The sequence below is a fragment of the Mya arenaria genome, chromosome 4 (assembly GCF_026914265.1).
Source record: "Mya arenaria isolate MELC-2E11 chromosome 4, ASM2691426v1".
Lineage (NCBI taxonomy): Eukaryota > Metazoa > Mollusca > Bivalvia > Myida > Myidae > Mya > Mya arenaria.
Window position 1 is genome coordinate 52,625,127 of NC_069125.1, and position 15,043 is coordinate 52,640,169.

Here is a 15,043-nt window from a genome sequence, read left to right on the forward strand (position 1 = left end):
CTAGAGGAACTCAGAACAATCGTCATTCTGAACTGATAGTCATATCTATAACTGCTAATGTAACTATACACGTAGCGAGAATGTTGTAGCGTGGATCAAAGCTATCAGTGTTGCATACAACCAGACAGAGACTCGCTTTTCATTTTTGATAGTATATGGCTATTTATCGCTATAACCGGAATTGAGACAATCCAAACGATCAAAAAACAATATCTTTGTTAAATTGTTATTTCGTTTTATGTTTCCGGTGATATATCCTTGTTTGTGTTTGCGAGTTATTCTGGATTTTTTAGCAAAACAAGACTACTATATCCACACAGTATGGTACAAGAAACGAAATGAAAACTGTGGCATTGTTTATATGCATTTAAAACAGTTCATTAGAAACAAAATGAGTCAGACACAATATTGGTGTACCCTCTTAGATAAATAAACATACATAACAACGTTCATATTTTTGAAATAAACATATATATATATATATATATATATATATATATATATATATATATATATATATATATATATATATATATATATATATATAAGTTATATCAGTTGAAATGTTAATATCTATAAAGAAGAAACATTTCTTATAATGTTCACAAAATAATCTCCAAGAAATTAAATGTTCTTGCATTTTGAATATACTTATATTCGGTCCCCAACATGCCTTTAAATGAAGCACAATTATATCATCAACTTCTAACAACGTTCGACAACCGCCATTTCCTGGATTCCCTATATATCAACGAGCTCGTGCCCGTTGATCAACTCCGCACCATTGCAGCGCGTACTACCGTGCTGGTTCTTCAACGAGAACAGCTCTCCAATATCTCCACACCCCTTCCCACTGTCGGTCGTATTCCACACTTCTCTTGCGAGACTTACGCCGTCAATCGCACATACGCCATTACCAACACTGACAACAGTTTCCAAAACTTGACTTTCTTCCCTCGATCTAGCTATATCAGCGTCTATATCACCTTCATGAGATTCCTGGTTAGTTACACTATGCGCTGTCATATCGGCATCACAACTATTAATGCTCTCTTCGTCGGTTTCCAGTATAACCGGCGTGCAGTGAGGGTAGGCCGTCCGCACTTTCCCGCTTACATGTTCCATAGGAATATCCTGAACGGTAGTTTCTTTATCATCAGTATCGTGCGTTTCAGGTGTTTCAGAGTGATCGTCCAAATCGCCATAAGCTATTGTTGTTTCTTTTTCATTGTTATTTTCAACGCTTTCATCATTCTGTTCCATCTCTTCCGTGACTGTCTCATGTTCCACAATGTCTTTACAGTTGCCAATGACTGACTGTGCTGTTGTTGAAACAGGTTGTAGCGGCTTTTTAAATTCACCACCATCGAGCGAAGCTGATTTAGCTGATGAATATCTCTGCTGATTGTCACCAGCGTTCTTCTTAAAGCGTTTACTGTTGGGGAAAAGAGATGCAAGATTAAGTTTAAAAACACCAGCTTTCCTGAGATCTTGTTCAAACTTTGTGCCCTTGATTTCGTCACAACTAACGTTCACTATATTGTTGGTCTCCGTGCCATCGGACGATATTGACATTCGACTCCTCGACTTTGAGGGCGGGTCTATAACGTACAGTTTCTTGTCTCCATGTTTCTTTGCACAGTGCATCTTGACCTTCACCCTCAAAGCAGCAGAAAAGGGACAGTAGCCACATTTAAATTTAGAAGACGATGGTGACTGAACACTGAGCTCAGGTGAATCCTTTGCAATCGCTACACATTCACTTCCGCTACTGGCCGTATCCAACTGCTCCGTCTTGTCAGTCTGGTCCATATCCAACTGAAGAACGGTGGCAGCCTTGCGCTTGTTCCGGTTGCAGAGCTGTGAGAGCTGCTCGGTGGTGTATTCAACGTAACCCTGAACGTCCTCGCCGAACGATGAGCTGTCGCTAGAACCGTCGTCGCCGCCCTCATTCTCCTCGTCAACCTCGTTGTCATCGTCATCATCATCGTCATCATCATCATCATCATCATCATCGTCGTCGTCGTCGTCGTCGTCTTCAGGTGGGAGCAAGTTCGGTATGTACCCCACTAGGCCTCCGTTTACATCCATCAATTGGTCACCTGTAAGCAAACATTAAAACGTGTTTGGAAACAGAACGTTTAAAACTTCAACAAACATTTTGACTTGTTTCAAAAAAGAATTTTCAAAAGCAAATTGCTTTTAGGATGGTATTTAAATAGAAGTAGAATACAATCTTCATTTCTCCGTATAATACTTCAAGTAACAGAACCTCACCGTTTTTGTCTCTTATCTCCTCTACGACTTGCACGAGGTCCAACTCTTGCGTCTTGAAATCGCGGCCACAATGACTGCGCTCCTTTCGGTGGTGTTTGCGCACCTCGGACCGGTAGAAGGCGCGGTAGTCGCACCAATGACACTTGAACCGGGGCTGCATGTGCTTCATCTTTACATGGTCCGTCATACCGCCACTCTTGGTCCTGTACGAGCAGTACGGACACTCGATGTTGCCCTCCAGGTCGCGGGAAAATGTTGACTGCTGCTTGGATGATTTCGTGTTTCCTTTCATGTCCATGATAACGCGATATTCGTTCACAGGGACCGTGAATAAGCCCTTGGTTAGGAAGCTCTCTATGTGTTTCTCTAGGTAGTTGTGTTTCTTGTATCTGAACGAGGTTTCCGGGACTGCAGGGTGCTCAGTTCTCACGTGGTTTTTGATGTGAGACGATTGGCTTGCCGTCATTTCACAGAAGTCACATGTCCAGGGTTTGTACTCCACGTGCATAAACAGGTGCTGCTTCATTTTAGATTTGTCTTTTGAAATGTGATTGCAAGTTTCTGGGTCAAACGTACACTTGTACATTGTCTTAAAGGTGGTACGAGTTTCCTTCTTGACTTTAACAGGATTATCAGCAGCTTGTGGTGGCGGCAGTGTGTGTTTAATAGGAGACGACGAGTTGGCAGCAGCCGTCTGCTGACGTGTCTGATGTATGGCCACTGTGTTTACAACGGTAGACTGCGCTGGTATAGTTTCGTTTTCTACTGGTTCCGTTTTTATCAGTAATGGTACACCGGCTGAGACGTTGACTGAAATTAAAGGCTTCGGTGCTGGCCATTTGGCTGGAAGCTTTGTTGGCGCCGGTGGCGATTCAACAGTTTCGTCTTTAACTGAAAAATACAATAACAATATCCTGAAAGTAGGTCATCGAATCAAATATCAACAAGTAGACATCTATGCATATTCTTGTACATAAATTGAGTATTATAGAAGGCTTTTTTTCATTCTATAATTCACAGTATAATAAATCAAAGTAAAACTTCGACCCCGGGCTCAATGGTCTGATCATTAAAAGCCTTTACTTGGTACTAACTACCTGCAACAAAAATGTTATATCAGTCCCGGTAAATAACCAGTCTTATGCAATGGAAGCTTAGGATATTTTTGAAGACTTCCGTCATAAACTTATGCACTGATCACTTATATAAATATATATAAATGATACAATTTACGTTATAACACAACTCACCTATTTCAGCGGCGTCGAGGTCTTCATTTCCGGTAAGCTCTGTGACGATGACCGGATTTCCTTTGTGTACCTCGCGGATGTGGTTCTCAACGAACGATCTTTAAAATAGAAAAGAAACTGACTTATACAAGATTCCAGATGGAATGCGTTCCATCATTGACATCATAGCCAGCATGCACCATGTCTAACAATAAATCTCTTCGCCGACGGGCTATAAAACATTTATATGAAAAGCCGATGCCAAGCCGATGCCAACGCTCGTCCGATTTTGATTTCCGTCTAACTAGCCGATGCCAACGCTCGTCTGATTTTGATTTCCGTCTAACTAGGGACAAATACACGTTTTTTGTGTTTTTTTGTTGTTTTTTTTTTTTTTGGGGGGGGGGGGTCACTTATAGAAGGCTTAAACTAGGCCTTCAAAGGCCTACTTGAATCCTTCTATAAGTGACACCCCCCCCCCCCCCCCCGAAAATAAACCGTGTACAGTAAACAACCTTTGTGTATTGATCTTAATCAAATTGCCTGATTGTTTGCGTATTGCAATAGTGAACATGTGTTTCATCTGTAATGTTATTACCTTTATGATTACAAAAGCACCACGACCACAAGGCCGATGGCTTAATTAAGGCTATGGCAAAGCTTTATTCCATTTTTAAAAAATCCTAAAAGCTCAATCTGATTTCAACAAATTACTAGGATTACTGTTGATAAAGACGTAAAATTTAAGAGACTATCCTTATTACGGTACACACTGACCTGGGAGAGCGCCGGTATCCGCAATAAGGACACTGGTAGCGCTGTGACTCGTGTCGGTACATGTGGTTATGGATGGTCTTGTAGTTCTCCGTGCCGTAACCACACTTGTTGCAGATGTAGCGCGGCCCGTTACCCGTGTTCACGCGGTAATCTCGCAGGCTCTTTTTCTTCTCGAAGTTCTTTGTCGTTATCTTGGGTATGGTGGACTTGTACTGGCCGTTGATCATTGATTCGATCAGCGGCGTTGACGTGAACGACGTATCGTTGGCGGTGGATGTGGTTGAAAAGATGTCGTCATTCAGGTCAGCCGTGAGGACGGCGCGGAGGTTCAGCTTCTGAGTAAACTTCTTCAGTGCGTCCACTTCTTCATTTGTATCATTGTCAAGGGCGTCGTCAGCTAGGTCCATTGACGCGTTATTCACCTCGGACTCAATGTGGTCTGCAACCAAAATAATGTTAACACATTAGTTTGTTTTATTTAGATAAATGTATAGACATCTTAATTGTCGCAAAGTTGAAAGTGTTTTATGCAATAAGTTGGACGGGAAATAGTGTTAATTTAACGCGTACCACACCGACGTTCTATATAAATCGACACAGACAGTATATTATGCACCAGTCAATTGTAACCACGCCCCCCCCCCCCGGTCCGGGGGTATACCGGGGATAGCCGGGGAAAAAAGGCCGTGTTATTACTTTCCAGGTGTCCCCGCAGGGCCGGGTGACCGCGGTGGTTTCGTCATGGCGCCAAATTTAACGGAGATTGGGCCTTATATTGAGTCTCTGGGGTGCGGGGGCATTTGGCCGGGGTTTAACCATCAGTTCGTTCCCGCAGGGCGGGGAATTTACCCGGGGTTGGCTGGACCGAAAGTCAAAGTCCCGGCTATTTCCCGGACCTGGGGGCGTGGTTACAATTGACTGGTGCATTAAGAACGAAAGGACAATGTTAAAATATATATTATTTTCTGTACCTCTTGAAGTTCATTGGTTTACAATACAAGCGAGACGACCCATGTTCCATCATCAGTGCCCATGCCGCAGTTATCTTTCTTACCTATCTCTTCAGTCACGTGTTCCTCGGCCTCATCCAGTTCGGCGTTCTCCTGTGCGTACTCCGGTATATCTTCCGGTTCGCTGCCTTTCGACAAGTCAATCACGCGAACAGGCTTGTTCCGATGCGTGTCCCGGACGTGACGTACTACGTACGATCTGTTAAAATATAAAGAGGTCTTTTTATTAAGAGTGAACGTTGAGTCATGTTCTACAATACGGTAATAACGCATTTGCCTTATCACAAGAATACATGTTGTAGGTCGTTAAACCGCTTTCTTATACAACTACATTCTGTTATTCCAAATAGATTGGACACAAGTTTTTAATTACTTGATTGACACGAACATAAAATCAATTTGATAAAATATTCAAACGACTGTTGATAAAAAATTATCTGACATGTGCAATGTGAATGACAAAAATGCACAAAGCAGCTTACCTTGGATATTTTCTATGATCACAGTAGGGACACTTGTATTTCTGCGGTCTATGTCGGTACAGATGATGCTTCATCTTTGGGTGCGTGTCGCAGGCGTAGCTACACATGACACACAGGAACTTCGGGGAGCCGCTGGGGTTGATTCGGTACAGCTTGTTCAGTGACAGTTTGTACTCGTTCGGGCTTGCTTCCTCCGCCATCTTGGCCTTTTTCCGGTTGTTGGGTTCTGGCGGGCCTTGCTCCACGGTTATTGAACGCTTGAACTGAGGCACCTTGATTATCGTCTGCTGTGGCTTCTCTGTTAAGAGAAAATTGTCAAATATAATTATAAATTGTAATTACGCCATTGCTGCATGCTTTAAATACGTGCAATTTCTTAAGAAAGTTATTTTCCTCGTTTTTACATTTAATGTTCAAGGTGTATTTACACCCGGAAAGAAATCGTTGATGGATAAAAGGAGCGTATCGGATCAGATGACATGTTGGTATCCGGCGGTTTACCATATTGAAGTATAACTGTGTATTGTATAAACATCTATTACTCGTCAAATATAAATAAGATACAATAAAAAGTAAACTAGAAATAACATTTCAGTAGTATGTAAACTACTGCGAAGAAAAAACAAAAGCAATCGGTATAATTATCTATCAGGGAACAAACCTGATATGGCTGTGGGTGCGTCCCTGTGGCCACTTTCAACTATCGAGTTCTGTTCCGGCAGAGCAGCCGCTCCATTCTCCCCCGTCGATTGATCTTCGCCTTCCTCAGGTTCTACACGATCAACCAAACCCATTTATATACAAATACAATTTTGAATTCAATCGTTATTAATATCAGCGAAATAATGATTATCATCGTCTTTTGTTTAAATAATACTATTTTTATTTTTAGGTTATTTATTAAAAATACAAAAACAACCTTAAAACTTTCCCAGAAATGGCTTGACACATATCACTCGGATTTGTATATAATATAAATTGACTAATATCTTCTATTTCGTTTTAGTCGTTCTCAAGTCTCTGTGGTTGCTAGGGTACGCACCTTGTTTGACCCTGTCGGAGAGGTCGTCAGCCTCCCGCACTTTAACCGGAAGTGCCTTGTGTTTGTTCCGCAGGTGATGAACAACGTTAGACCTGAAAACAAGGAGTAGGGGGAGTGATATTTAGATAGAATACCTCTCAGATTTTAAAGTTGCAGTTTCCAAAACTGCCAAATAGTTAAGTTGCAAATCTAATTATTTTTTATTCAAGCCAGACGTGTTTATAAGCTTTATATTGAAATGACAATATTTTCAAAATACGAAAAAGACTGAGACATCTAGCCAGTGATCTAAAAATATGGCAGTTAACTACAATACTGCTTCTGGAGAATACGTTGTACCTCGGTGCGGCGGTAAAGTCGCAGTATCCACACATGTACGACTTCTCCTCGTGGCGATACTTGTGCGTGTATATGGTGGCGCGGACGGGCGTCTGGAAAGGGCACAGGTTGCAGCTGTACAGGTACACGCCCTTCTCGAACTGAATGCTGTAGTAATCCGTCTTGGATGTCTGGGAAACCGGCGCCTTAAACACGCGTTCGTCCACTACAGGGGAACGCTCATCCCCAGTGCTGGATGTGTTGAGTTTTGATGGAGGCTCAGATATTTCGTCGCCAGACGATGGGTAACTTTCTTCAGAATTGAAGTCTTCATCCTCGATGGATGCAGTGCCTTCAATTTGTTCCGAAATATCGGTACTGATAAGGCTAGAATCGATTGTATGTGTTTGTTTAAGGTTGGCAATGATACGCTCTCGATACTCCTTAGAAAGTTGGATGACATTGAGGTTCGTGGTTTTATGAAACTTGATGCCATGCTGGGTTATCTGATGCGGGAACGCAGCTTTGTAATCACACAGGGAACATTTGACGAAGTGAATTTTATGTATTCCCGACAGGTGGACACGTATGGTATTCTTCGAAGTTTTGTAGTCACAGAACGGACAACATCTACGACCCTGTCTGTCAGTGGAATGGTACACCTCTAGTTTATCGTAATATTTGGACGACTTGTCTCGCACCTGAGCATGGCTGACCAAATGGCCACCTCCATGGATAATGTCAGGCGGTGTCGTTTCCTGACCGGAAGTAACTGTAGGCGAGGCCATCATGTGAGGAAGTAACATTGGGGGCGACTTTGACCGGTCCCTTGAATTACTACCGTCTTCTGGATTGGGTTCCTTCCTACGACTAAATTTTATTTTTAGTCCCGACGGCTTTGACGTGTAAGTGGGAGAATCGTCATCACTAGGAACGGAGTCTCCTACATCGCTACCGCACGCGTCTTCGTCCGTTTGTCCGTCGTACTCATCAAGCGGCACGTCATCTTGTTCTGCTTTAACGTACATGGCTATCTGTGTAAGTGACTCGTTTACAGAGGCTTTCGTCCTCTGGCTTATATCTGGCCGGGTCTGGGGTTTTGAAGAATAAGATGGTTTAATAACGTGTGCTTCATTTAAGCCATCTTTAGTACAATCACTTCCGCCCTCGCGGACAGCCTCGGTGCCCATCTTAGCGCACGTGTTGATGATGTTCTCAATCCTTGATACGCAAGTATACGTGAACGGCTGCTGCGGGTGGTGCACGTGCAGGTGCTCTTCCATGACCGCCTCATGCTCGAACACCGTGCTGCAGTACTCGCACTCGTAGTCTTCCTTCCGCTCGTTGTGCGTACGCACCAGATGCGTGTAGATGGCCTTCCTCTTGTCGGTGGTGAAGCTGCAAGGTTCGTGCAGACACACGTAGAACTTCTGCTCCTTCTTTGACATGGCTCCAACAGTTAATACCTGAGAATACACAATCATAAAGATCATATTAACATAATTATAATATGTTGAGGTTTTACTGCTTTAGGAGAACTGTATGCATTAAATGTACAAAAATATACGAGAATAGTATCAGTAAACAAAAGGGTGATGGTCATTGCCATGATTAGCTGCTGGCAACCGCCATGGCGCACTGACAGTTAGACTTTGAATAAATGATCAATGAATGAATGAATGAATGTATGAATGTATGTATAGATCAATCAATTAATTGATTGATCGAGCAATCAGTCAATCGACCAATTAAATAATTGCTTCCTCAATCAAGCAAGGAATCAAGCTACCAAACACAATGAAAGGACGAAAGACCACCGAAGCCCCGATTTTTGATAAATTTCATATTTAATATAAGAAACACGACGATAATAAAACACAATGCTTCATTTCAGGCCAAATTGATTTCTGGAAACCGATGGTCAACATTCACAACGAAGCTCACAGACTACGAGTTGATATCAAAAACAAAATACACAACAACCAGGCATTCAAGTGGTCCGAGGTCTGGATACATGAGGGAGACACACTAAATCAGCACGCCGGGCGGCTGGTATCAATACACGACCATGAAATGTTTGGCTAACCCTCAATTTCTCCTCACGTATGGGAAACTCTCACAATAAACCGTTCCCCGCATAATTCTTCCTGAGCAGAACGACAGACGATAATGTTCTTAGCCTTCTTGAATACTCAAGGTCGCCGAGCGCCTCTGCCATATGCCTGTTCGCGCAGTAGGGATATCTGCACTTTGTGTACACGCCATTCCTTCTCTGGGAGACGTTGTTGGCCTAATCATGCATTGATGGAAGTTGCCAGGTTTCCTCAAGTCAATCTCCCAGCTTCACACGACATGTAGCGTCTCTGATATGTGAGCAGACGACCGACTCTTGGCGGGAATGTGCTACTGTATACAAAACATTAGTATCTCAGCTTCTAGTCTACGGTACATGTACACTCTTAGACTACAAGAACAAGTGAAGTAATACTATAGCTGCTTGTGGGGGCGGGAAGAGATGGGTCGGGAAAGTTTGAACCCACCCTGACTGACAGATAAAAATTTTCAATATTGATCAACAGGACCGTACCTATATAAACTAGTCCAGCTAGTCAGAAACAATAGCCCACCATTTCGAGGACGTTGTTAAACAGGTCACATGAATGAAAAGCACATGCACAAAAACATTTCAACAGCAATACAGTTTATACTGTACTTGTTGATTCCGTTAATAATGATTCGTACTTTTCATTATGACAAATAGTATTCCTTATTTACATCCCCGATTGGTCGATTGATTGAATGATGATTGATTAATTGATGCATACACAATGTATCAAACAAACGTTTTTTTTGTTCATTGATTGATACATAGATTATCTGATTGATTGATTGATTGATTGATTGATTGATTGATTGATTGATTGATCGATTTATTAAATGAATGGATGGTTGATTGAAGTATCGATCTAACTGTGAGACATTGGTGACAGAGCCACTAAAATGCATTTTGCATAAACTAAGACTTCCATAAACCATACTGCAGTGAAAAGTAATTTGACTGGACATCAGCCACCTGCCCAGCTGCCAAGCCTAGAACACTCATCAGCAATAATGTATCGACCTGCGGGCTGTGACGAGGACTCGACACGACAGCTCCCACTGCCGTGGAGGCCGAGAATGCCCGTTTCCATGGCAGCGGCGCTCGGCGGCGGTTACATGATAGCGGTGGCTATAGTTTCCTGGTGAAGTTGTGGCGGGATCAATACTAGAGCCGTGACCGTGTCATCACCGGGTTTGGTGGATGGCGAAATCAACACAGATAGATGACAGAGGATGTGTCTGGCTGACATTGACTTGGTTAACAAACAATTAGTTCATACCACGATACAGGTAATGAGAATTATACAGACTTTGTGAGCATATACTGCTGCTTTAAAGAATATGAGATTCTGGTCATACCTGTCGGGTATACTGCAGTATGGCTGTAGGGAAGAAGACCATGAATACAGTCATTCAATATTGGCGTAGTCATGCATTCAATATCAGCCTGCTCGCTCGCAATCCTATAAGAGAAGTATGGATCTGAGCAGACCGCGTCCTTCCTGCCTCTGGGACCGGGACCGGCTGTCGGCAATTAACATCCAATAACGAGGCGGCACAGCCGTCTTCCGGAACGTTTCAGCCATTCAGTGTGATGAATAAATACAGAGAATACAGGCTTCTGTAGCCGAGAAACCCTCCAAACAACCGTTGGTTGACCTCGATAGCCGATACTAGTATTTGCCAGCTATTAAAGTAATGAATGCGGGCAGAGTGAAACACATCTTAATGGTTTCAAGCTGTTGACGTCAAATGCAGAACTTTACATACAGCAAATCGGGCAATATTAATATATATCTTACACACATCGCATAAGTATGCGTTTAAATAAACATACTAGGTAAATTTGTATATGAAACATGAATATGTATTTAACGTATTGCGAACATTTATCACATGATCTACAACCCACCAGTATCACTATAAATGTTGTTTTACCTAGTCGTGTCGTATTAGCCGATATTATCCTGCACAATCCTCCTCACAATGCTACTCACAAAACATGTTCTCAATTAGCACGCACGTAAACCATCCGGCAAGTATGTATGCGAGTTATACCGGACAGTAGAGGCCTCGCTCAATACTCAACACTGGCGGCAATGGCCTGCTGCAGATCTCTCCGCGAGGATATGCTGGGCCTATAGCCACGATATCCACAATCACCGAGATCTCACAAACACACACGGCACTAGGCCACTTTGTCTAGCTACAATTGCCTCGTGCCTCACATCGAAATTACCAGAGCCAGGGTTTCTGCCAGTATTGGTTGCTATGGAAACGGAATACTTCTTTTTGATGTCTTTGGCATACATGTGAGACTGGGAGTATGTGTATGCGGCGTGAAACAAGAGAGGTATTGATGTTAGGCGGGCGAGGATAGATTCATGGTCGCCACGTCACGAGGACAATGTGCATGTCTGGCAGCTTGTGTTACAATGATGGATGCCCGAGTGCAAACATCGTAGAAATAGACTTTTTCAGTAAATGTAGCCTTTACTTTAGATGAAGTTAAAGTTAACGTGATAATATATTGTATATCTTATTCGTAACTATGAAAATTACAAATTATTATTGTTAAATATTAGACTTTTATTAAAATGTATGTAGAAGTGTCCCTATATCAAAATTCACGCTGTTGTAGGCCAATAGTGAAAGTAAACCGTGAGAAAATAAGAAGAGACCTGCCGTGCAGTATTTTATAATAGTCTTCGTTTTATATAAACAAGCGCCATCATTGTACACAAATGACAATATGTTATATCTTATACACAAATGATAATCACTTTAGAACTCAATATGTAGTTGAACTTGAAGTTAGAACAATGCAAATATCATGGAAACAGAATAGTTTCTGTGTCATTAATACATCTTCCATACGCGGAAACAAGAAAAGTCACGCCCACAGAGAGGCAGATACAGGATTCTGCGCGTCGAAGGTTTTCCGTAGATGAGCACAACAGAAGCCTGTAAGAGCCATTATCGGGAGACAGGATCGACTAAAGTCCTCTCCGAAGAATTGATAAAGATTGCTGTTTGTCGAGCTATCTTTTGTGATCGATAAACCCCGAGATAGTCCGAACACACCCCGGCATTTCCTGTCGTCTGGTAAACAATGTGGACCAGGAAAAACTCGTCACATGGCTACTCGATGACTCTTCTGTTCTAGCTCACCGATACACCGTTTCTAATATTGATACAAGATAGCAACGATGGCCTCTCTCAGTGTAAATGGTTGTCTTGTGCTAGCCCTTTTGATAAGCAGTATGGATATTGCTTTAACATCAGACAATAATAAATGTATGTGCAAGTATATATGTATATAATTATGTTTAAACAAAAACCATCCTCATAGTTTCTGAAGCCGGACATCGCATGTACAGCATACTTCAGCGTTTTAAAGATGAACCTTAAACAGTGTTACGGTAGTGTGTTTATATTTTATTAATTTCCTTCTGACCTAGAGTGTACCGCTCAGCCTGCTTCCCGCATATGCAGCGTTAATGTCATATTTGCCAGGCAAACACCATCAGCAATCATCATTCAACACAAAGACTCGGCAGCTCGCTACTTGTGAGGAGAAGTATCCACGTCCGCTGTTGCCAGCCTCTCTCGCTGTTGGCCGCGTGCCAGATCAGCGCGAGCACAGATGGTCCTTCAAGCAGACGAGAGTTCACGTCATGTACGCGGCGTGATGAAGAGAGTTGGTAAACAGATAACACACAGAAGAATGAGACCGGCTGAATTGTATCCTGGTTTGCTCGATTGCAGTAATTATAGCCCATCAACGGTTTGGAGCAGGTTTTCCACCAGCTCGGGATGCCATACCAGTGGGACATTATTAGTTTATTACGTTAAAAACATTCAGATTTTCACTCCAATACTATCAGTTTGACAACATTGTGTTTTGAAAGAGTAAAAGCAATATTACGAAAAAACAATTTTGCAAGTATTTAAAAAAGTAATAAAGTATCAAAAAACGGAAGTGAATTCAGCTGGTTGGTATAAGTTGACTTATTTGAAATAATTAATCGGTTGACTGATTGATTGATTGATTGATTGACTGATTAATAGATTGATTAATAAATTAATAGATGTATTCGTTCGGATGAAGGGACAAATGAATGGACGAATGAATATATGTATGAACGTACGAACGAAAGAATGAATGCAAATTGTATCTCGATTAAAAACATTAAACCAACATTATAATGTGCGTCCACATTAACACAACCGCAATATATAACTAATCTTCCTCATACTTCGTCTCTTGGGGTTGAAAGGACACATTATGAACTGAAGAGATATTGCAGTTGTTAAGCCTGCCATACGAGTAATTCACCTAAATATAGACAGACGACCAACTCTTTATCAATACGTTCCGCTGCGGACTACCATCCAAGAATGCATGACCAAGCCAAACATAGGTTGATTCTTCAGTACCGGCCTAATCAATAATTCAGACGACATCATAAAGAGCTCCAGCGCGCGAATCAATTCTCGTCCTTTTGTTGCAGATGACAACGGGCAGATAACGGCCGCCGGTCCCTACGGCGTCCTCCTAGAACGCCAGCTTGCAAACAACATGTGTACATCTGTGACCAGCAATAACCATGTTGTATGTTTTATCGGCCTTTTGCAAAACATGTAGCAACACTCAACAGCTCTTGAAAGACAGGCCAAAAATGATTTCATACAATATATAACAAGCTGCTAGACCGGTTAAGCAATATGTTTTAATGGTTCGAAGTGTAATGTACAACAGTAGTATAGTGTAAACCTATGACGGCGCAAGATGATAAAACAAACACGTATTGTCACTCCATAACAATGTATTTGATCAATATCTACCACCTTATTAATGACATCACTACATCGACTTCCAAATGAATAATACATTATTTTTGCAACACAAACAACAAGGTTATTAGCCTAAACTTGACTTTTTATTGGCTTGGCACCAGTTCCGTCTTAACATAAAATACATATTAGTTGTTTCAACTTATATACACTTGACGCAATATTCAAAAATTCCGGATATGTCAATGAGTTTATCCGGAACAAATGTCGCACATGACACATACGATGTATCACCATGACAACCGTGCTGTCATCGCTGTATATCTGTCACTTCCTTCTTTCACTTAGCCTATTCCTGCTTGTACAAATACCACACAGCTGAGATCTATATAGCTACTACACTATAAAGCTAGATGTACCATCATGTCCACTATATAAAACAGCCATTCTTTCTTCTCAATCAGAACTTTTTCCAAAGAGCAGATGAGTTTAGTCAAACATGTTATTGAAAGACGTAGATCTAGACTTGTTTTAAAGCAAACCTATAACATAACTTTATGAACAATAAAGTTTCTAAAAGAATGCCAGAAATTTAGTAAAAAGAAAAGGAAATTATAAACTTACAATTTCATCCGACCGCTGGGAAACCGCCTGTCTCTCCTCCAAGCCCAGACGACTTTAATGTTTCACAGCTGTTAAGTACGTCCTTGGCTTCGCTGCTCTTATAAAATATTCAACCGGATAACTTGAGTGCTTTCGTCGATAGCTAGCGATCCAAGTACAACAAACTTGTGTCCTATATAGATTTAGCCAAGTTCTATAGGCCAGCGAGACCTTTTCCAACACAACTCATTCAACTGTATTTACCGCTTGAATGTCGTCTGCACACACACAAAACCTCGATATTCTCTCTTTACACGAAGTCAGATAACCGCGCCAGTGCTGGGTTCACGTGTTTTTGTTCAACAACTACAATACAACGGATCTGCGGAGAGACCATGTTGCAAATAC

The 15,043-nt window shown here is 41.8% G+C and overlaps 1 protein-coding gene across 2 annotated transcripts; it reads right to left on the bottom strand.

Annotated features, from left to right (window-relative positions):
• Positions 1-571: 571 nt before the first annotated feature.
• LOC128231958 (uncharacterized) lies at positions 572-15,043 on the bottom strand. Of its 2 annotated transcripts, none has more exons than XM_052945249.1 (10): positions 14,657-15,043; positions 7,157-8,601; positions 6,818-6,909; positions 6,437-6,547; positions 5,776-6,073; positions 5,338-5,492; positions 4,284-4,722; positions 3,528-3,625; positions 2,278-3,168; positions 572-2,102 (listed from the first exon to the last, which is right to left on the bottom strand). In XM_052945249.1, exons 2-10 carry the CDS (start codon positions 8,581-8,583, stop codon positions 742-744), a joined length of 4,872 nt encoding a protein of 1,623 aa, XP_052801209.1. In that variant the 5' UTR covers positions 8,584-8,601; positions 14,657-15,043; the 3' UTR covers positions 572-741. The 2 variants fall into 2 exon arrangements, with proteins under 2 accessions (XP_052801209.1, XP_052801210.1); XM_052945250.1 differs by lacking the exon at positions 14,657-15,043 and adding an exon at positions 11,174-11,453.

Excerpts from the sequence above, each read along its gene's own strand:
- LOC128231958 (XM_052945249.1), bottom strand. The coding sequence starts at position 8,583 with ATGTCAAAGAAGGAGCAGAAGTTCTACGTGTGTCTGCACGAACCTTGC. Across the intron at positions 5,493-5,775 it reads GATCATAGAAAATATCCAAG|ATCGTACGTAGTACGTCACG; the intron begins GTAAGCTGCTTT and ends ATATTTTAACAG. Across the intron at positions 3,626-4,283 it reads GGATACCGGCGCTCTCCCAG|ATCGTTCGTTGAGAACCACA; the intron begins GTCAGTGTGTAC and ends TCTATTTTAAAG.